We start from the raw sequence: 22,761 nt of genomic DNA, 5'->3' as shown, positions 1-22,761 counted from the left end.
AATGCAATATTTAAGAGCAGAGCTCCACAGAATCTTGGATGGTAGAGAAATGCAGACAATATTGCAACAAGGTCAAGGAGGAGGAAATGTCCCCAAGCAGAGTATATTCAGATTGCTAGGAAGGAGGTTTTTGTGATGATCAAAAAAGGGATGGGGGTTTAAAAACAGCACTGCTCTAACCTTGCCCAACCCAGAATCATGGGGATCCCCATCTTAGCTGGCGGTAAGTTCACAGGATCTGGAGTCCACCAGACCCAGCTGTGTGACCATGGGCAAGTCTTTAAATTACTCTGAGCCTCGACTTCCTCCTCTGCAATACAGGGATAGTACCTAATAGTACCTATCTCATAAGGCAATTGTGAGGATCAAATGTGACTTAAGCTTGCAAAGTAATTAAACCCCAGTGAGAGCCCCTTGTGAGCCAGTTATCATGAATATCTGCCCTCTGGGGACACACACTTAGCCTCTCTCTGAGTGCACATCAGTTATGTTTTTCTTGGAAGTCCTCTCTCCCTCCGTGATGTGTATGATCTAAGACTCTTCTGTCGGTCCATCAGCACCTGTGCATCTATCACTGATATATGCGCGCGTGTGTGTACGTGTGTGCAAGTGCAAGTGCAGGCAGCGGAGGTGTTGGCCGTGGCCCTCCCTTGGGTACGCATACCATCGGAAAGCCGTGTGAGCGCTGGTCAGCTCTGTCCACTGCTTAAAGACCCTGTGACTATAGAACCACACTACTAGAGGGCAAGGCCAGCAGGGCACGAGGACTGAAGGGTGCACACCCCTTTACATTCTGGCATATTTCACACCCAGGTTTCTACCAGCATGCTAGGGAAAATACTGCAGGCTTGGGTCTGGGCAGGGGCTCCCTATCTATAGGCCCCTGGGCCACTGTAACCTCCAGCAGGCAGCAGCATTGCGTACCACGCCCTGCCTGGAGTGGGGTCCTCAGCCATTATGACAGCTGCTGCTGCTGTTGACACTGCAACAGTGACAAATTCATCCTTCTGACAAGATCCCTTTAAATAATTCACAGGGAGCTAGGGATTAAGACACTGTTTCTCTCTGTCTCTGTTGAGATTTAAAACACCTCCAGCTGGGGTATTTAAAGAGAGTATAATGGGCTGCCCCTCCTGGGTCTCTCCTCCCCCTTTCCTCCTTTCCCATTTCCCCAACTCATCACCCACCCCACCAGCCAGCCCTATAACAAGGAGGTCCAGAAAACAAGAAAGGAAAAAAAAAAAAGGAGGGAACCAGTGCTTGGCTGGTCACTATGGCAACGGCGGCAGGGTATTCAGCTGCCATTATTGCAGTGCCTCACACATGTGATTATCTTAAGCTGTCGATTGAATGTGGTTCTCACTGCTGCCCAACACGGCCTTGGGGGTGGGAGCTGGAGGCCCCAGGCCCCAGCTGCTTAATACTGCTATGCCCAGGCCTGGACTCCATTGATAGAGGAGCAGAGAGTCACCCCTGGGAGAGACTGATGGCATTTCCCTTCAGCTTGGAGGGATTTCTGCTCAGAACATATAGCAGAGGCCAGCCTCGAGCTGGCCCATCGTGCTGGGTTACAGGCTAGGGAAATGGGCTCCTCATTCCATGAGCTCGGGAAGTTTTGACTGAGCATGAGCCATGCTGGCTGGGGCCAGCCAAAGCTGCCTTGGAGACAAGAGAGCCAGCCATGGGAGAAGGAAGGGGCGGGGCCTCTGGCAGGAGCTCTTGGCTTCATTCCCATTCTCAGGATGGAGGCAATTCCCAGTCTCTGGGTGAAAAAAAAAGCCACATCTGGCCTCAAGAGAGGACACTCCCACCACATCCTGTGTGTTCTCCCAATTGGGTGGGAATGTGGCCACCATGTGTGATCCACTTACGGGGACTGCTTTTTCCTGGGACTTTAGATGCTGAAGCTTGGCCCTAAGAAGCCTGCAGAGAACTCTGCCTCCATTGAGAAAAAGTATTCCACTCCTTTGCCTCCTGGACTTGGTTTCCCAGGTGCAAGAATATTCTTCAAATGACACGACCCCTGGTTAACCCCAATAGACACACTCTGATTTTTCCAATGTGTCCTTTAAAATTCAGCTCCCATATTAAGCCTCTCATGACAGCTATGCTCAGGCCAGCAATGCACACAGTGGGGCCACCATTACTTTCATCTGGGACCAGGACTGTTCCAAATGGCAGAGATCAGTCTGGCCTTCCCTGCATTTGCATCCCACAGTCAGCCCTGTGAAGATATGGCCAACTATACACAGGTGCCCATCACTTGAGGCACCACTCACCTGGGTCACCCCTGCCTTGTTACATAATGAACTGCTTGCACCTAAATGCAAACGTGGACCATTACCATTTGCCACATTGGTTTAAAGGCAAAGCTCTTGATCAGCAAATAAGTCAGAATCTTGACTCCTACATTTGTCATGTAGGCTGTCCTTCGCGACACTGGGAAATGTATTGGACATGCCTACCTCCACTAGAAAGAGCAACAAGTGGGACAGCATGCATGGAGATGAGGATGTGCCACGATGGGACCCCAGCCCCATTCTATTGGCAGAGCAGCGTCTCAAATGGTGGAGGGGTGCGTTCAGCCCCACTGGCACTGAGGACAATGGATGAGACAAAGGAGATCTCTGGAGCCCCTCACAGCTCTCCCTTCCCTTCCCAGCAATTCTCACTTCCTGAACACTTGTCAGGACCTAGGGGTGGGAGGGAATCCTCTTGGGCTCCTCTATCACTGCCTGGACCCGGACATACACATGGACCACCTGTATCCTCTTGAGGATCCCTGGCCAGGGCTCACCTGCTCCAGGTTCCTCTTGGACTTGCTGCTGTTTGGTCCCCCAACCCCACACTTCCCCAAACCACCTCCTCTACCTCCCCCCATAGAGCTTACTTTAAAAAATGATTTATCAGGTGCTTATCACATGCACAACTCACTGGTTTGCTACTTTAAAAAGCTACACTTTTTCTTTTTGAACATTTGCCCCTCCTTATTCCCACTCCTCCCCACCGCAGCTCCATTCTCTGGTTTCTCAACAGTCTGTGAGTCTGAGTTCGTCTCCTCACACTCCTTGAGGGGCAAAGATACAAAAGTGAGCTTTGTGGTCAGACAAGCCTAGGGTCAGTCTCAGAGGCACCCCCACCCAGTCCTGGAACTTTGGATAATGGCTCTTTGGAAACAGAACTTTGGAAATGGGAGAGATGCCACCTTCCTTCCTTGCAGTGTCCCGGTGAGAAGTGAGGTCATACAAGTAAAGCTTGATGCCTGGCACACCATTGGTATATAATTAATGGTGACGATTAGTGTAACAGTTATCATTATTAATAATAACACTGATATTAATAACAGGGTGTGCTCTCTGACATTGTTCATGTGAGAATCACAACCTACCATGCTGATCTTGTGTCTCCAGGGGCCCTCCTTCATCACTTCCCACCCTCATCCCATGCAAGTTAGGTCTTTCGAACAAGAGTCCGTTGTTACCACTAGTACTAGTCAGGGTAAGTGGTACTGCACTGAGCCTTACAGTTTACAAACAAAGGTAAACACAATGTAATCCCAATCACTCTATAGATAAGATCTTATATTACCCACGTTATAAAGGCAGCATATGTACTTAAAGAGGTTGAAGAACTTAACAGAAAATGGAAATAAGTCCAGGACATCAGATCCCAAATCCTGGACATGATCCTTCATACTACTGAAAGTATAGTGGGATTTTGGCCAACTTATTCTAACGCTTTTGCACATAACTGGAAGTAAGGCCAAAGCCAACATCCCAAGGCTGCCCTGTTCCTGCAGAGGCTATAAGTTCCTCCTTCCGGGAACCAGGCTCATCTTCTGACAACCCTGATCCTCCCTTCTTCACCTGTTTTCCTCCTGTTCGTCTTATCCTCACTCTCCTTCTAATGCTTTGTCTTTCCCAATAATACGTTTCTTTCCTTCACCAAGGTCACCAGTGGGAGTGCTGTGAGTTCAGGCTGTCAGGGCAATGCTGACCCTCCTCAGTTCCAACCCAGTGCCTGCGTCAGGAGCCCTGTGTCCTCTCCTGCCCTGGAGAGCCACTTGTCCTTCAATTTGATAAGTGCTGTCATCAAAGGGTCAGTCCTCAGGCTCACATGCTAGTTGCATAAAGGTTTCCAAGATTGGGACAAAGGGCGTAGTGGGGCAACTGTCCTCTTGGGGAAGGTTTTAGAGAAGTGGAAAGACACCTGTCTGGACCAACAAGGGTTAAGCATTCCTCCAAGAGGGGGAAGGTGGGCTTGGGTAACCTCTGGAATTCCCTCCCAGAGTCTGTGGACAGAAATGTCTCTGCTGTGTTGATGAATGAGTCTATGAGCCATTTCCAAGAGCAAGAAAATAAATCTGCCAGACAGTAAGGTTCTGGTGAACCACCACAACTCCCAAAGTTGTTTAATACAGCAAGCTAGAGAAGCTTCTGTCTCTCTCTCTCTCTCTCTCTCTCCCCCCCCCGTCCACTCCCCTCCCCCCACCCATACCGCACACACACAAAGTCATATCCAATATATTTCTGCAATCAGTGTAATGATTGACATTCTACTCTACAACACGGGTCATCTGTGGCATCCTATTCACCTTTCTGTTAAATGCATACACATGTCCACAAAAACAGTCTCATAGGAAAGCCCCATGAGGGCAACCACAAGCGATGAAGCCAGGCAGAATAGTGACCTCACTGTTCATCTGGCCCAATTCTCCTCCCCTGGGGATCCATTGAGGTAGGTCCACCCATGCACGGCCCTGGAGTCTCTTCCCAGAGCAGCATCTGAATCTCGTGGCCGCCGCCTTCCGTCTCCTGGAGGAGGACCTGCTTCCTGGCTCTCACCCGAGCCCCTCAAGCCTTTGTCTATCACTGTCTCTGTCAGGCAGGTGATTTTAAACTTCCATTCCTAAAAGATGCATATTATATAAAAAATGTTTTAAGTGCCTCGGGTGTTTTGTTCCTCATTGCTTCATAGAAGTGACATTAATAGCCAGGGAAGAGCTCTGCTGAGTGCAATTATGGAGGATGTTTCAGGTATGAAAGCTGTTTTGAGCCTGCTAATGTTTCCTAATTACAGGCCTTTTGGTAGAGAGAGAAAAAGATAAAGAGTGGGTGGGAGGCCTAGGGTGGGGAGCTCTGACTTATCTCAGTGGTTTACCTGAAGAGGGAATAGGAGGGGAGGGAATGAGGGAGGGAACAGGGAGGTCAGAGGCCCAACAGCAGGGGAGGCTGGGCCTCTCTGTTGAGAAAGTGGTACTAATTCCCAGGGAACAGCTCAGAGAAAGAATACCACCCATGTATCTTACTGTGAGAAAAAAAAAAAAAAAAACCTTTTGCAGACTGACTGAGCCTAAATTTAAGGAGGCTCAGTCTGGGAGTTCCTTCTGGAACTCAGCCTCTGAAGATACCACGGTGGGTAGCATTTCATTGGGAAAGACAGTGGAGCATAATTGTTGGCAGGAGAGCCAGCCTCCAGGAAGTTAAAGGTCAGCATTGGCACTTTTTCACCATGAGACCTTAGGCAATTTACAAGCTGCTCCGTGCTTTAGTTTCCTCATCTGTAAAATGGGGCTATTGTGAGGATTAATGTGTGCCTGGCTATAAGGCACTTAGGGTCTGTCATACAGTGATAGATTTTTCTTTTCCTACCTAGTCCATCTTTCTGTTACCTATATCCTGATTCCCTCTGTTACTCTCTCCTGCCTTTCTCCCTGGCCTTCCAGTAGGCTCTCCACAACACAGGAATGGACACAGGACCTCAGTGTCAATTTCCTCCCCAGGGGATGGTCCAGAGTGAGCATGAGAAGGATTCACGCCAAGCCAGCCAGGCCCACTCAGAGCTAATTCCAGTGCTTTTGCTGGGGGACCCAGGACGGGATGTCTGCTCTTCTCCAGGGCATACAGATGAAAGAGGCTATAAGGGCTAGAGCTACTGCAGGCAGACATCTTATGACCAAGAAGAACTCCAGTATGGAACTTACACTGTGGGAGTAGAGAGAGGAGAAAAAAGGATGGGAAGACAGAGAGAAAAGAGATAAAACAAGAGGGTGGGGAGGAGGGATCAATTGATGACCACCCAAACTTGAAGCCACACCAGCCCCTGGACCATTCAGTTTCATGAGCCAACCTATCCTTCGAGGCTGGGTTTTGCTTTTCTGTCATTGGCCATCAAAAAGCCCTGACAGATACTAAAGCATAGAATGAGAATAGCTTCCAGCAATCAGCGCTCAGGTCCAAAGCTCCCAGGTCCCCATTCAGTGGTGCCTGTCTGAGAAATCATGGCCAGCCCCATTACCTTCTTTTGACCTTCTGCCTCTGGCATGTCCTGAAATTCAAATGTGGTGAACTTCTATTCACAAAACCATTTTGCCCAGAGCTAAATTTCTCTTGGATTTTTCTAATCTAGCTAGGGCTTTTCTGTCTTAATAAGCATGATTGAATCATTAAAGGAAGAAAAGAGAAAATTCAGCCCTCCAGAGGGTTAGTGATGTGCTAGCATTTCCTAAGTGTTTACCAAGAAAAACTTTTTACTGATATTGTTTCATATATGACAGAGTTATCATCCTTACCCCATTGAGCAGAAGTGAAACCTGAGACCGAAGGAGTCTAAATAACAGGCCCAAGATCACACAGGCAGGGAGTGCAGATCCAGAAAAATAGCCAGTTTATTTGATGCCAGGACCTGAGGCCTTAACTGCTCCTCCATAAAGGTCTTACCCATCAGACCAGATAAATTGTAATTGATTTTGCTTGGCCTTGGAATGGATGAGGTGTTATTAGAGTGGGTTTCTCTTCAGAGTGTACTTTCCTGAGTCACTTGAGGTGGGCAGCTGGTGGGGGATCTGACAGGGACTGAGGAGATAGCCAGGGACTGCCAAATGGCCTAGACAGTGCACACATAAACAACCAAGCAGCAGCTGTGCATTCGGCCTGCGCGCCGGTACTCATGGGCATGCATTTCGTATCAGGAGTTAATTACCAACCACGGACATTCAAATACATGTTGTTCCCTTCACAGTAGCCTGCTCTGAAGCTCTCCATTCAGTCTAATAATCCTCCCATTATTGAAAGTGTTTCCAGAACTCTAGAACTGCTTACAGAAGCACAGGGTGAGATCAGCTAATTTAACTTCATACATATATACAAACACATACACACACACACACACACACACAAGCATATGTACACAGACACACACATATATACACATACATATATACATTCATACACATATATACAGATGCACATATATACACACTATATACACATGTATATGTATACATACATGCAGACACATAGCACATATATACATATATACAAACATATATAGACACATATATACAGACATATAGACACATGTATACATATACACACAAATATATATACACAATATATACATGCACACACACATACTTACATTTCTACAGATATATATATGCACACACACACACACGGAGCACACATGAGCCCAGCTCACTCATCCTGAAGGTTCACGAGGCTTGGCTTTGGACTTCCTTCCTGTTTTTCCTCTATCACATCCCCCTTCCTATGGTGAAGATCTGCCAGTGTTACAGTAGTCAACAGAGCACGCCATGGGCCCTGAAGGTGGTTCCACAGCACAGCACAGAAGGAGGTGGAGACTGGAAGCCCTCACGGCACTTTTTTGAAAGTAAGAACTCAGGTAGATGTTTACACATAAGCCACACATCTCACCAACACAGAAACTTACACACACAGAGGCCAATGGTGGCCCAGGTACAAATGGCCAGTGAGCCCTGGCCAACCACTTCAAAAGTAAAAGAACTCTGGACTGAGATTTCCAACAAGCAAGTTAAATAAGCCTCTTGATCAGAGGGACTAGGTTTACCTTTCTAATCCATCACAGCCAGGGGCTGAAAGCAACGGGGGACTTTCTTCTGCCTGTCCTGGTCTCCTTTATCGTGCTTATCTCAGGAGAAGTGGCTCCATGTGCATCACTAATTATGCTCTTTAAAAAGATATTGACCACCAATTGGGTGTTACGAGGCCTACAACAAACATGTTACAGTGTATTTGAGTTACAGTACACCTAAATTGAGTGTCTCCTAAGTTTAGGGGTCTGGGTTGGAGATGCAGACAAGTATCAAGAATGATCGTTATTCATTTATTCAGTCAGTCAACAAAACATTAATCTGATCCTGTCCTATGCCAGACTGGTGCTGGGCACCAGGGACACAGAGAGGGAGCTGACTCATTCTCTGACCAGTGCAAAAGACTGACACATCAACAGATATTTAACTTACAGAGTGAAGGACAGTATGTTAGAGGTTGGTACCAAGACCCCCAGGCTTAAATAAATGGGGGACCCACCCCAGCCATGGTGGGAGGAGCATCCAGGAGCGTCCCAGAGGGGCTGAGAACAAAGCTGACACCTGAGAGATAGAGTGTCGGGGAGAAGGAACAGAGTAGGGAGGCCAGGGAGCATCTAGGAACTGCAGCAGAACTGGAGGTGCAACCAGAAAGACTACTGTTTACAAAGCACTACCCATGGCTGGGCACGGCACTGACTGTTTATCCACGGGACCTCTCTGAACTCCCCACTGCCTAGAGGTCCAGAAATGTAAAGGTTAGGGAATCTTTCAGGGCAGGGCTAGAAGCCATCCCAAAAAGGTCACCAGGGGTTGTGGTGACGGTCCCTGGGATAGCTCGTTAGTGGGAGCTCAGCCTCTCCCTGGCATTTGTTACTTTGTAAATGTGTTTGTTACCTTTTTCCTCTGTTCACCAGGTAGCCCCTGATTTAGATTAAACCTAAAGGCCTTCAATGAAAGGCAGGGTGCTGCAATAGATTATAAAGCAGCAATTTTAATCTGGGAACACTTTCTGGTTTTGCCATGTAATATTGCTTTCCAACAATAAAACTGGGAATGATCTGTGGGCTTTGTGTAGGTGAGTGGTCCAACCCCTTCTTATATCTAGTAGTTCTCAAGTACAGCAGCAAAGGCACACACAAAGCCCCATAAAAGGAAGAGTCCCTTGGCCTCTCTCTGGGTCTGGGAAGCCTGCCACACAGGCTATGCACTGTGGATGGGGCCCATTGCAATGCCAGCTGGGCCCCTGGCAGCACTGTGTGACTCCTCTGGATGAGGCAAACCCAGTTCCTTTGAGGCCTCCAGAACAATGCCACCCACCATCTCCACCTTAAGCATCCACACGTGGTGTCCTGACTGCAGAGAAACAATCTGAGGACATTCCCTCCTGTTTGGGCTGACAGTCCATCTCCCTCCCCAATCTTCTCCACACTAGGTCTCAGAAAAAGGTGAACCCCTGCTCTCCCAAGCCTCCTGGCTTCTCAAACACCTGAGCTCCTCAGTGCCATGAAGTTCATCCTCCTCTGCTCCAGCAGCTCACACGGTGATCCACTCAGAGCCTCTTCATCACCCGAAAGAGCTCTGTGTGTCTTAAATCTGATGTCAAGGTGCCAGGTCTTCCTCCAGTCCCAGCCATGCCATCACATCTGTTCTTTAGCCTCACTGAGACCTACATCTGGGGCCCCTGGGCTGGTCACACCAGTCCTCCTGGCCTCACTCTCCTTCCTGTGGGATAGATGTCATGAAATAAGGTGCCAGCGTCCTCAGTCCCTGGCCCCTTCAGTCCCGCCATTTTTTCCTGTGCAACCAGAACTCTGATGATCCCACTGCCACAGCTCTTCCAGGCAGTCAGGCAGCTGAAGGAGGCCTATAGATCAGGATCCTCATGCGTGCACAGTTGTCAGCCACAATCCAGCTCTTACTCCTGGCCATATTCCTCCAAAACACGGCCAGCCTCTCTGCAGCTCTCAGTAGCAGTTCCTTTTGTGCCCTCTCAACACCTGCTACCCGGACTCCACATGCCTCACCCTCCAAACCTCACTTCCAACCCAGAGAGAAGATACGAAGCTGAGAGGAATTTTCTATTCCACGGCTCTGTCATGTCAAAACTGAGCACTCTCAGCTCTCCGTAGGCGCCTTTATCTGTGTCTTGCTATTTCAACAGGAAAAGAGCCGTTTCCCTGGGAAAGGCAAATGCACCCACAGCCCCTTGTTCCCTCCATCTACCAAGCTCTGTCCTCCCTCCCCTTACCAATTGCTGTCTCCACTGCCCCACCTCCTACTGACTCTTCACCTCTCTGCTTTCTGGCTTCCCGCCCTGGGCCCCTCTGAAACCATCTGTATACTTAACCTCAGGGTTTCCGGCAGCTAAACCCAGTGGAAATGTTTAATACCTAGAGGCATTTGCCACTTTTGTGCCCTCCTCCCTGACACACTCTTCTCCTGGCTTCTAAAACTGGACCTCCTCTTGGTTTTCTCCTGCTCCCAGCCCACTCTTTCCCAGTCTCCATGTCAGGTTCTATTTGGCACTTCAGTGCAGGTTATCCATCCAAAGCTCTCAACTCTTTCCCCTGTGGACACTCCCCTGGGAGACTGCAGCCACGCCCCAGGCTCCCATCTCACTGACATGTGGCCGCCTTCTGATTCCATTGCCCCAAAGTCAAATGCTGACGGCACACCTTCCCGTGGGTGCCTCAGAGACGCTTCAAGCTTGACAGGTCCCAGATTGACTCATCCTCTTCCCACCCAAGCATACTCCTCCTCCTGTGTCCTCTGACTTCAAGGATGGCACCATCATCCACCCACTTGCTCAAGTCAGAAACTTTCAACAGTGAAACATTGAGTTAGGTAGTGAACTAGGTGTAAGCTGCCAATGATGAACAAATGCACAGAGTCCTGGCCACCCTGGAGGTTATAATATGGCTGAAGGGGGCCTAGAAGTGAATCAAATTCTAACACAGAGAGATGTAAACTTTGGGACTGTGTATTGTGCTATCAGTAAAGCTCCCTGGCACTGAGAAGACCTGTGATGGGGACTCTAACATGACTGGGATGCAGAGAGCATGTCCCTGAGGATGGACACGAGCAGAGATCTGAAGATGATAAAAGGAGAAGTCAAGAATCACTTCTGGTTTCTGGCCTTTATAAATGTGCTAAGATTTGGATAGAGAATGCACATGTGTGGGTGGGGAAAGGAAAAGGGGGTGAGATCTGCTTGGGCCACGTTGAGACTGATATGCCCATGAGCATCCAGTGAAAGAAGTGGCAGTTAGACATGTGAGTCTGAGCCAGATACTGGTGTGTTCACAGAATTGGAGGGTACTGTCCCGGAAGAGCACGGAGGAAACAGACAAGCAGGCCTGGAATGGAAGCATAGTCCTTGAGTCCTCCTTTTCCACCCAGACCAAGGGCCACGTTGACCCTCCCCCGGTTGCTGTAAACTAGACAAACTCAGAAGCTACTCGGGGCACCAGGAGAAGAACGACCTGGCTGTGTGTTGCCTCACAATGAGTGCTGGGGAAAGGCAGCTGAGCATGCTGGTAGCAAGTGGGGAGGGCAAACAGGGAGAGCCCAGGCAGCTGCTGTCTCTAAAGGGCATGCCTTGACTTTGAATGTTTCCCTCAAGGAGAATCTTCCTTGGGAAAGGATATCAGAAGTATAAAGAAAACAGGTGTTGTGTATAAAAACCAAGGGAAAAATTAACCATAAATCCTGTCAGGGCCTTGTAAAAACACACAAGCCTTCAAACAATAACATAATTTGTAAAAGACGGCAAGTTCCTAATATCCAGGTGATATGGAAGAACTGCTGCCTCATCAGCTTTACATAAAGTCCCAAGTAAAAGTGGGAAGGTTTTCCTGGTTGCCCACAGTGTTTCTGGCATGATTTGGACTTGTTCAGTGTGGTCAGGCTCTGCCCCTGTGCCCGCTCCCCGCTTTAGGGAATGCCAGCTCATTCTGGACCTTGCTTCCCTGTTCCAAGGCATGATGCTTATGCCTCGAGCAATGCAGTTCTTCAAATGCTGGGATAGGGTAACAGTGAGAACCCAGTGGAGAATGCACAGGTGAGATAACTGTCTGCCCTGTGACCCGAATGTCCCAAATAGAACCATCCCTGCAGCAGAACCAGGGCATGGTGATGAAGTGCTATGCTGGAGATCCTTCATGGGGTATAGAGATTACAGGGACAGGATGCAGAGAGAAGGTCTGGGACAGATGAGGAGGCCTAGGGCCACCCTGTCCCAGCCAGACATCACCCACTGGCTGGGATGAAGAGCCCACTCTCACCTCCTCTTGCCTTCTCCCTTCATGATTAAGCTCTGAAATTAGCCAACTGCCCAAGCCAGGGAAATGAACATCATCTCCACCTCCCCTATCTTTCTCTCCTTCCTGCCATAGTCCATCCATTGCCAATTCGTCCTCCTTAACTTTTCTCAAACTAGCCTCTGCATATCCTATTTTAACTTGATTCTTTTGTCACATCCAAGACTGCTTAAAGAGCCTCTTAAATGCTTTTCTCTTAACTGTTCTCTACAATTCTGTCAACAAATGTGACCATTTCCTTCTCCTGCTCAGGATCTCGCCATTACCTATGGGATAAAATCCAAGTTCCCTGCTCAGCATGGCAGTCACAGTCCATCGCCACCATTCCAGGTTCCAACTTACCCTCCAGCCCCATCTCAGCAGCACTCACACCATGCTCTGTTCCATACACACAGACTCTTCCCTCTTATGTGTTTTCATAATCTCATCATCCCTTTCAACCAGCATTCCTCCTACTTAGAACATCTTTCCAGGCTCTCGGTACAACATCTGTCAATCTCCTACCCATGCTCTAAAACCCAGCTTGCTTGCACCTTGTCTATAAAGGCTTCTTGTCTAACCTCATGGCTTCCCATTCCCAACTCTGTGCCCACACCTGCCTATTGATCTCCACTGCCACACACTGGTTCCCACAGGAGGCCATGAGCTCCTCAAGGATAATCTATCTTGGTAGTTGACCAGGTACATGAACACTATACAAATAAATCATGACTGTCTCTCCAAGGCAAGGTCTAGGTGAAAGAGAGCCTTGGCCATTCTGAACTCTACCTCCTCCCTCATGTCTTTGCCTTTGCTGCAGCCCTTTGGGCATCACAGATCTCTGATCTGCCTCAGTGTCACCACCCTGCCCCCATCCCCACATAGCCATGGCCCCAGTTGTCTAGGTATCAGCTTTCAGAAACGACTGTGTCAAGAGATGGTCTACATCACCACACGAGGCAGCAGCTCAGGTCTGAGACGCCCAGTGCTGTCCTTACATCAGGATGGGCAGTGGACACACCCATTCACACCTGTATTCCATTCCCCACAGGTACTGCTCTGGGTAGTCTCTACTCTCCTAGATATCACATGGGTCCAGGAACTCACAGCAAGACTGAAAGACGAATGGTGTGATACTCACCCCTGATGCAGGATTGGCCGTCCAGCCCAGCTCTGCAGTAGCCGTTCTGGTGTCCATTAACGTTTCTGTAGATTAAAAAGAAAAAAGAATAAACAAAAAAACGATGAGTCAGAAGGATTGCTATGCAGTAGTCCTCAAGATCATGAAGTTGTTTGTGATAGTAAATGACAGTAGTACAAGGAGCTTTGTGCACTTTCAAGCCCAGGCCCCTCTGTGAAGCCCAAGGCTCAGATAGCAAAAGAAGCCTGCTAAGATTATGCAGCTTATGGCAAAGTTTGATACAGACCTCAGGTCTGACGCTAAGTCCAGTGCTGTCTCCCCAGTGACCCCAAGGCTCCTGTGTTGGATGAAGTCATCTGTGCACCCACCACTTTACCCCCAAGACCCAGCTTCTTCCCAGAGATTCTACCAGGGCCGTGTTGACCAAGTAGCCAAATTTAATTCCTTCCTCGGGCCTTTCTAGGCCACCTCTTTCTGCCTTCTTCCTCCCCATTGTGAGGCTTCTCTGGCCTCATCTGTCTGCCCTCCTTCCTCTCCACACATTCTCCTCTGCCTCCCCATCAGGCATCTATATTGACACCCTTGGGTGACTTCCCATCAACTCCAAAGGGCTCACATAGCTTTGGCAAAGGTTTCACATAGAACACAAACACACATCTTATATCCCAGCAGCCTACCATGCAGGTGATGAAGTTGCAAGGGTGGCCACAGCAGCCAGCTGGTTACCTTCCTTCCTCTGGCCACAGGAAAGGAAAGATAGACAGCTGGATGCTGCTGTGAGCTCCTAGGAGCCATCAAGGATAAGCTGCACATATTTAAAATGTATCATTTGACACATTTTGATATATATGTACATATATATATGAATATATATATATATGAAACCATCACTACAAATTAATAAACATATTCATCATACCCAAAAGTTTCTTTAGTCCCTCTGTAATACTTTCCTTCCTCCTACTCCTAACCCACCATGTCCCTGTCCCAGGCAATGACTCATATGCTTTCTGTCACTGTAGATTAAATGGCATTTTCTCACATTTCATATAAATGGAACCATATAGTATACGCCATTTTTTACAAACCTGGCTTCTCTCACTCAGCATAATTATTTTAAGACTTATTCATATTGTTGTGTATACCAATAGCTAATTTCTTTTTATCGTTGAGTAATACTCTCTTGTGTGATGTGCCACCATTTGTTTATTCATTCACCTGTTGTTCCCAGTTTGGGGTTATTATTGTGAGAGTCTATGGGAATTCCAGTTCCTCCATATTTTCATTGACACTTGGCATGGTCATTTGTTTTTAACTTTAGCCATTTTAATCAGTGTGTAGTGCTATATCATTATGGTCCTAATGTTCATTTCCTTGCTGGCGAATGGTATTAAACATCTTGTCACATACTTATTTGTCATCCATAAATCTTCTTTGAAGTGTCTATTCAAATCTTTTTCTCCTTTTTAAATGGATTATTTTCTTATTATTGAGTTTGAGAGGTCTTTATATATTCTGAATACAACTCCTTTTTCAGATACATGCTTTGCAAATATTTTCTCCCGGTCTGTGGCTTATGTTTTCATTTTCGTAACAGTGTCTTTCAAAAATCAGAAGTTTTTAATTTTGATGAAGTACAATTTATCATTTTGTTTTCTTTTACACTTTAGTGCTGCGTCTGAAAAATCTTTGCCTAACCCAAGGTCGCAAATATTTTTTTCTCCTACCTAGGTCTATGATTCAAGTTAATTTTTGCATAAGGTGGAAGGTATAGGATCAATGCACTTTTTTCTTGATGTGGATATCCAATTGTTGCAGAGGGGCACTTTTAAAAATTTACACAATGGTGCTATATGGGCAGGTGATGGTGTCCTAGCCACCTGCGTTCCCAGGATATGTATCAAGGGAACAGACACAGCACCTCCCAGCTACATAGCTACTCAACAAACAGGGAAGGGTACAATATAAATGATGCATCGTTTGGGGTTTTTTTCTCCTCTTGTCCTTCCCACTGCCTCTCCTTCCCATCACCATGAGAACAGCTACTCCTTGCTTACCGCATCAGGGAGGAGATGTCAATGCAGAGTCACAAAATCTTGGGCCCATTATGAAATAGAAGAACCCTGTCATAAACCAAAAGTTTGCAGAGAAACCCACCCTAAGGGGCAGGACTAAGGGAATTAAAACAGAAGTGATAAATGGGGAGCTGTGTGGAAGAAAGGGTCTTCCTATGCTCTCATTGCTCACTCAATCCCAAAGAGCTACCCACTCCACAGGAGAAATGCTGAGAGCCTCTCTAGGACACGGGCTTGGATATTCAGCATCCTAGGGAGGTGAGGGAGTGGCCAAAGGCCCCACCAGACTAACATGGCACTCAGGGACAGCAGGGGGGCCAAAGGGCCTGAGTGGGTCTAATGAGGGGGACCTGGGAGCATCCAGTGGTGACCTGCATGGGATATGAGCAGGGTTCAGGTGGGGTACAGGGTATCTCAGCAGGTGCCCGTGTGGACAGGAGCCAACAGAGCCAGGGAGCGCCTTCCTCCAAAGTTTAACATGATGGGCCTACTTGTAACCCAGATAGCACTTCCGCTACCCCAGCGAAACAGGGGCTCAAACTGGAAATGAACAGGCATAAAATGAAATAAAGAAAGCTGCATTTTCCTACCCATGTGAGTTTGTGTTCGGATTGAGTCGTGCCCCATGCATATTTGAAGGAACATAAGCACTGGAGCAGGTTTCTTAAGTTTGTTTTCGTCTCCAGTTCTTCTGACAGCTGGGGAGGCTGGTCTCTGCTTGGAGCAGCTCTCCCTCCCTCCTCCCATCTCCACTTCGCCGCACTAATAATGATCATCATGACACACCAAATTTACATAATACACTTCTCAGAAGACACTCCATGAGGCTCTGTAGAAACTCATCTCCATGATTATTAAAATGTCTCTGCCAGGAGGGCCTGAAACAGGGGCAACTGAGTCCCTGCGGCAGAGCTAGGAATTGGGGTACAGAAAGCTGCAGTGCTTTCTGCCAAGTCACACAGTTTCCCACCCTGACACCAACAGCCTGAAATCTCAGCACATGAACCACAAGGCCGACTTGGGCTTTTGAAGGGCTCTGAAGAAGCTCTGGGGTTGGGCAGGAGTGGGATCCTCACTCATAAAGCCAAGAAGCCACAAAAGCTCCCAGAATAATGCATCCCCCAACCCAGTAGCAAGATCATGCTGGAGGAGCAGGGAGCAGGCAGAGGATGGTGGCAAGGAAAACAGTCCAGAAGCAAATAAAAGAATCAACTTTACTTCTTTGTCGTCCAAGGACTCATTTGTTTTGTTAACCCCATAAATACAGCCCAGGACTTCATATTAGTCATGATCACCTGCTCTAGGGCTGTAATTAAATCTGCTTCTAAATAATGTTTTCCACACACTCTGTGGGACAGAATTTGCAGCAAGAGAAATCCATTTCTTTATATCTGCCCATTGTGGAGACAGAAGACCACAAAACCATAAACCATCCACTCGATATGATTAAGGGCAGTTTCTTTTCTGGCACAGAGAGCTCCTGATGATGGCACTACACTCTGGTGGGGGCTGAATAAAAGTGATTTGAGCAGGTTTACATCTCCCTGGAGAGGAAGAGCGCGCTCATTTGCATTTATAAAGCATATTGAGAGTTCTGGCAGAAAGTTATGGTGGAAGCACAATTAAATATTTACCATCACTTCTGCTCTCAAACAGTGGCATGGGGACCAACCCAGCTGGAAGTGCATGTGGTGCTGTCAGATCTGGGGATTCCTGCAGAGGACACGACTCTGGGACCCATGCCCACCACCCTCTGGGAGCACATACTCAGTGCCCAAGGGGAGATCGCCGGGAAGGGCACATGCAGGGTAGAGAGAGTGCTGGTGTGGGCAGACCAGATTGCAAGTCCCATCTTCACTACCTAGAAGAGATATGACTTTGCTCGTGTCATACAACCTCCCCTGTCCCTCCGCCCTCCCTGTGTCTCTCTCCATTTCTCTCTCCGTCTGCACCCCTCAACTTCAGGATGGGTCTAGTGCTAACTAGCAGCCAGGATTATGGGGGGAGAATGTGAGGCTGAGTGAAATAAAACACTGGAACATGCGGTATTGCTATTACTATAACTTAATCACTCCAAGCTTCAGTCTCTTTAGCTACAACAAGAATCCGAGATGGTATATCCTAAATGATATCAATAAAGTATCTTTAAGAATCTAATTATGTTACACATCTAATGATATTTCATCTCCTTTCTTCTTTGTATTGTTGTAAAGACCAAGGGAATAACACATGTTGGGGCTATAACAATGCATATAAATTGATGTGTGCCCTAGAGAAATTAATGGTTTCGTTGAGGAAAGGACAAGAAGCAAAGTCATAACTGGCGCCCTATTCTGGCTAAGCCTATGAGAAAAACACTGGAAAAAAGAACCGGAAATATTCTTCTGTATGTGGGGAACAGGTGTGCCTGTCCCAACAGCGAGCATCAGGGAGTCTCGCCCTGTGTGTAGGCAATGGGAAATGCTTGAGGTTCCCTGGAAAGGGGTGGGCAATGGTGAGGAGGAAAGAATGGAGTATCTCCCCCTGCTTCTTGGGACAGAGATGGGAGAGTGACTCCTAAAAGCAACAGTGGGAGGGGCAATGACTGGTTGAAGGGAATGAAGTAGGAGTCATCCCAAGCAGATGGGAGAGTGAGAAAAACAGTGAGCAAAAGGAGAAGGGAGGCTAAGAAGGGAGATAGAAGGGATCTCTGGCAAAGGTTGGCTTGACTTGCAGGAACCTGGGGAGGATGGGATGCATAAGAAACCTGACATAGAGCCAGGTACGGTGGTGTGCACCTGTAATCCCAGCTATTCAGGGGAGACTGAGGTGGGACATCTCTTGAACCTAGAGTTTGAGACCAACCTTAGCAACATAGCAAGAGCCCATCTCAAAAAATATGTTTTTGTTTGTTGGAAGAACAAACAACAAACAAACAAACAAAAAACCTGACAGAGATCCCATATTCCCAGGGAACACTTCCCTGTAGAAGCTTCAGTATGGAAACCCTCAGGGCATTCCCACCAACCAGTGGGGCCACCGGCTGGGGGTCCAGATGATGGGGCCAGGTCTGAGCCTCCCATGAGGAAGAAGAGGCAGCTACTGCCTGGCCCTGCAGGCAGTTTCTGTTTCTGTCTGGATTGGCACCTTTGGATATACTGACATTTGGGAAAAATTAGACACCCATCATGTTGAAAAGGAAATAAATAAACCCTCTTTTTACAGCTCTGCCATGCTTTTTGGAGAGACATTAATCAGATATTCAGTTGAAATATTTACAGTGTCCTTCCATCATGATAACAAAATACAACATATACTGACAGATGGAATAGCAGCTTCCAGGCCTTTTCTGAGCAGTGCCTTATGTGTATTTGATAAGGCAAGTCCACAGACCTTTCAAGCAGGACAGGGCTAGTGCCACCATGCAGTCATTTCCCTGTGTTATTCTCCACAGCCCACAGAACTCTTTAAGCCTGAAAGCCACACCATGGAAAAGCTCAAGAACAAAGCTGCTATGATGTAAATGCAAGCAGCCGAGAGTTGGTCCCACTGCACAAAGGACACACGGCAGCCCCAACTCCTTCCATCTACCTCCACAGAGGATCCTTGCAAGAGAGCTGTAAGGTGGTGAAAAGGGGTTCAGGTATGCATTCAACAAAGAATTTTTAGTAACTCCAATGGAGATGTGGGGAAGAGAGTTCTGTGCAAGCAGAGATGAACAGGGAATAGATAGACATTCCAGCCCTCAGGGAGCTTGCAGCCACACAGAAAACAGAAATTATTCCAATAGCCGTGCAAATAGATCTGCAATGGCAGCCTCAGTGAATGGTAGAAGACAGACTCATAGGAACAATGTGAGCACGGAACAAAATGACAAGTGTATGGAGCCTAGCAGGCAGCTGGAACCTCCTCTTTCTTTTTCCCAGCCCCTGGCTGTTGAAAGAGCAGAGACCACACCCATCCCCTTCACATATTTGTGTATGAGCACACACACAGGCGCATGCATACATACACACACACACACACACACACACACACACTCACACGCCCCTGACCTAAGACAGTCCATACTGGCAAGAGTGGGACATATTAAATAATAACCACCAGTCCCAAATCCAGACTGCATTAGATGCCGAGGGTGTGCGTGGCCAGGTCCTCTGCCTTCCCTAGGGCTCTTTGGGCTGCCCTCTGGACCTGGTCTGCACATGGTCTTCTGGCTGGGCAGGCCAGCCCTATTGGCATGGAACTCCTGTATGATGCCCATATGGCTCCTCAGGGTGTCTGCTGCCCTTGACCCTCAGCCCCTGCAACAGGGGCCAGCACTAAAGGTGTTTAAACCCCAACTTCACACCATGTCCGGACCTCCTGCTGCCTGTACAGGCTGGTCTCCCTGTAATCTCGTCCCTATTGGTCCGAATTGGCCTCACGTTGCCTGCTGGCTTTGGATTTTGGGATCGGCTTGGTTGACTGTAAACTGTCAAGGGCACCAGTCTGTGTTCTATCATGACCACTGCCTGGGCCCAGCACAGCCACAGAAGTTCAAAGACAACGTGTTCCAAGCAAACTTTCCACAACTCATCTCCCATGTGTCTACCCCATCTAAATCTTCTCCCTCCAGCAATTCTCTTCTTCTTCACATCAAACCCTTCCAAACTTCCTGGAGCCCAGTTGTAAAACTTCAGCAGCATTTAGTTTTGATTCCTTCCTCTACTTCAGTCTTTTACCCAATCATTCAACATATTCCAATGGTTCTTTCTTCCTTCACAGCATCTATTTCAGCTGTGTATTCATTCCTGCACATGAGGACCACAGCGTCCACCTCGTAACTGGTGTCTCATTCAGGAGGCCTCATCTGAGTTGCTCTTTATGCAGCTGGTGACTTCATTGTCTGACAATGTAAATAGTTCAGCTTTTTAAAAAGTAATATGGCCACACTAAAGAAAGGCTTATCAGCCCTCTGACCACCTAATAATTTCACTCCCAAGAATTTGTTCAAAGAAAATAATTTCAGAAGAAAACAAAAAGCCCTATATCATGAAGCTGATCATTGCATCATTATCTAGACTATGAGAAAAGCTGGAACCAGCCCATCCATAGGGGAAGGAAGATGTGCAGGATAGCACATTCACACGCCTGGAGTGTTATGAAGACAATGTAGCAGTGAGCAGAATGTGAGCAGTGAAACAGAAAGCAGGAAGCAGAACTGTGTGAGCCAACAGATGCAACTCAGAAGACAGTGTTTCAACCAAGTGAAATAGCAACTACCCAAAAAGAGTAGGTAGCGAGATGGAACAGCTGCTAGGTGGGGGATGTTGGTTTACAGATGAGCTTCCTAATTATTACTGTGCTATTTTACACGACACAAATTCAGAAATAAAAATTTAACCAATTTTCAGAAAATGACTCTTTGATCACATCTCATTCCTCTACTTTATGATTTTCAAAGTCTCTCCACTAACTCCAAGATACGCCACAAATGCCTGGCCTTTAAGAGCTTTCTGATCTAAACCCATCTCTTCCAAATTGATCTTCAGTTCCCTAAAGGAAGCCCTTCTTCCAGTGCCCCATTTCTGCTCATGGTGTCACTCCTGCCTGGACTGTCTTCCTACTCCCCCTGCATACCTGAAAGACTCGACCTAGTCCTACCCATGGAGGTCTTCCTTCCTCCACAGAACTCGTACCGTTTGAATGGTTAGTTTTCATTATCACTTTATATATCTGAGTATATCTGAAGTACGTTCACAGAGCAGAGCTGTGACTTCTGTCCCACAGAGCTTGGTCAGATGCCCTCATACAATATAAATGTTCAATAAACCCTGAAGATCTAGGTTCAAACCCCAGCTCCACAACTGATGAGCAAATCAAGTCAGGCTGAGTGTCAAAATCCTAATGTACAACACAGGAAGAGGCTTTCCCTCTTGCTTTCTGCCCTGAGTCAACAGAGCCATGCCCATAAAGATGTTCTGTGTTTTCTTAAGAACACTCATTTGACTAACATTTATTTACTGTCCTTGCCAGTGTAAAATGCTAGGCAAACGGAAGCTCTTATTGTATAAGTCTCCACTGGTTGATGTGTGGCAAAGGCCAGTGAGAAAGATAAGAAACAAGCCTGAGGAAACTGAAGGTGCCAACCCAACCCATCTACTGACTGACTGACTGAATGAGTCTGAAAAGGCATTTAAATTGTAGAACAAACTGTGAAATTTGCTCTTTTAAAGGATGTACAGATCAGCACAGTCCTACCCACTACGTCCTCCTCCTTCTGTTTCTTTTATATTCCAAGGTGCAATTAGTTATGGTAACTAGAAAGAAGCCGCAGCTTAGATGGGTCACAGCATAGAAATGTGCCTGAAGAAGTTGGGACAGGCCCTAGATTAGGTACTGGTTCACACGTGGCATAGCCCACGAACAAGCGGGAAGGCCCAGAGCCATTTCTCTCCCTCCAGGACTCTTCCAAGGTAGACTTCCAGAGAAGCAGACCAGAGCATGGGGACATGGGAAGGTCTGCTCAATGTACAGAGCTGTGTAAGGCTGGGAATCGGCTTCGGAAGGGCTGCCCTACCTGCCCAGCCCAGCTCAGCGCTTGGTACATGGCTTTTGATGGTTGTTCTCCTCTCTGGTTCAGAGGGTTTCTTCTGGCTCTTAGTTCTTAGGTTGGTATCTGAGAAACGTGACAAGAAACTAGAGGGGACCTCTGGATCTACGATGGACTTTCTGTCTCTGGAATCCCCAGGTCTGGCATGGTCTTACAGTGGCTTAGTAGTGTGTATGCTTGTACTATGTGAGTGCTTTTCACTAATAAAATATGGAACTTACTTCAGAAGCTGTATTAGTTTCTTAGGACTGTTGTAACAGCACCACAACCTCAGTGGCTTAAAACAACAGAGGTGTCCAGGAGGCTAAAAATCCCAAATCAAGATGGTATCAGGGCCATACTTCCTCTGAACCTGTCGGGGAGGATCTTTCCTGACCACTTCTTGCTTCTGGTGTTTTGCCTGGGATCTCTGGTGTTCCTTGGCTTGCAGCTGCCAACTCCAATCTGCCTAGCTCATCGCATGCTGCTCTCCCTGTCTCTGCCTTTACGTGGCATGACTATTTTATAAGGATGCCAGTCATATTGGATGAGGGGTCTGTCATACTGTAGTATGACTTCGTCTTAACTGTTTACATCTGCAGTAACCCTGTTTCCAAATAAGGCTGCATTGTGAGGTACTCAGGGTCAGGACTCCAACATATCTTTTTTGTGAGGGACACAGTTCAACCCATTACAAGAGGGTTAGGACACTGGGAAATAGGGCCGTTGGATTTCCTCCAACAAATACTAGGGGCTGCGCTGGGAGCTTGGAGGACACAGACACAAGGAAGGCCAGGCGCTTCCTCCAAAGATATCCATTCTAGCAGGTGAGTGATGGTTTC

At 47.4% G+C, this 22,761-nt stretch overlaps 1 protein-coding gene across 4 annotated transcripts in view; it reads right to left on the bottom strand.

Annotated features, from left to right (window-relative positions):
• Positions 1-22,761, bottom strand: part of EPHB1 (EPH receptor B1) — a 451,907-nt gene that overhangs the window by 308,228 nt on the left and 120,918 nt on the right. For all 4 annotated transcript variants that reach the window (XM_074033728.1, XM_005545827.4, XM_045386941.2 and 1 more), the window contains exon 2: positions 13,292-13,356. Coding sequence is in view for 3 of the 4 variants with exons in the window: in XM_005545827.4 (XP_005545884.3) it covers positions 13,292-13,356 (65 nt within the window). In the remaining variant the exon portion in view is untranslated. The remainder of the gene's footprint in view (positions 1-13,291; positions 13,357-22,761) is intronic.

The sequence above is a fragment of the Macaca fascicularis genome, chromosome 2 (genome assembly GCF_037993035.2).
Source record: "Macaca fascicularis isolate 582-1 chromosome 2, T2T-MFA8v1.1".
Lineage (NCBI taxonomy): Eukaryota > Metazoa > Chordata > Mammalia > Primates > Cercopithecidae > Macaca > Macaca fascicularis.
This window is presented reverse-complemented; position numbering and strand designations above follow the sequence as displayed.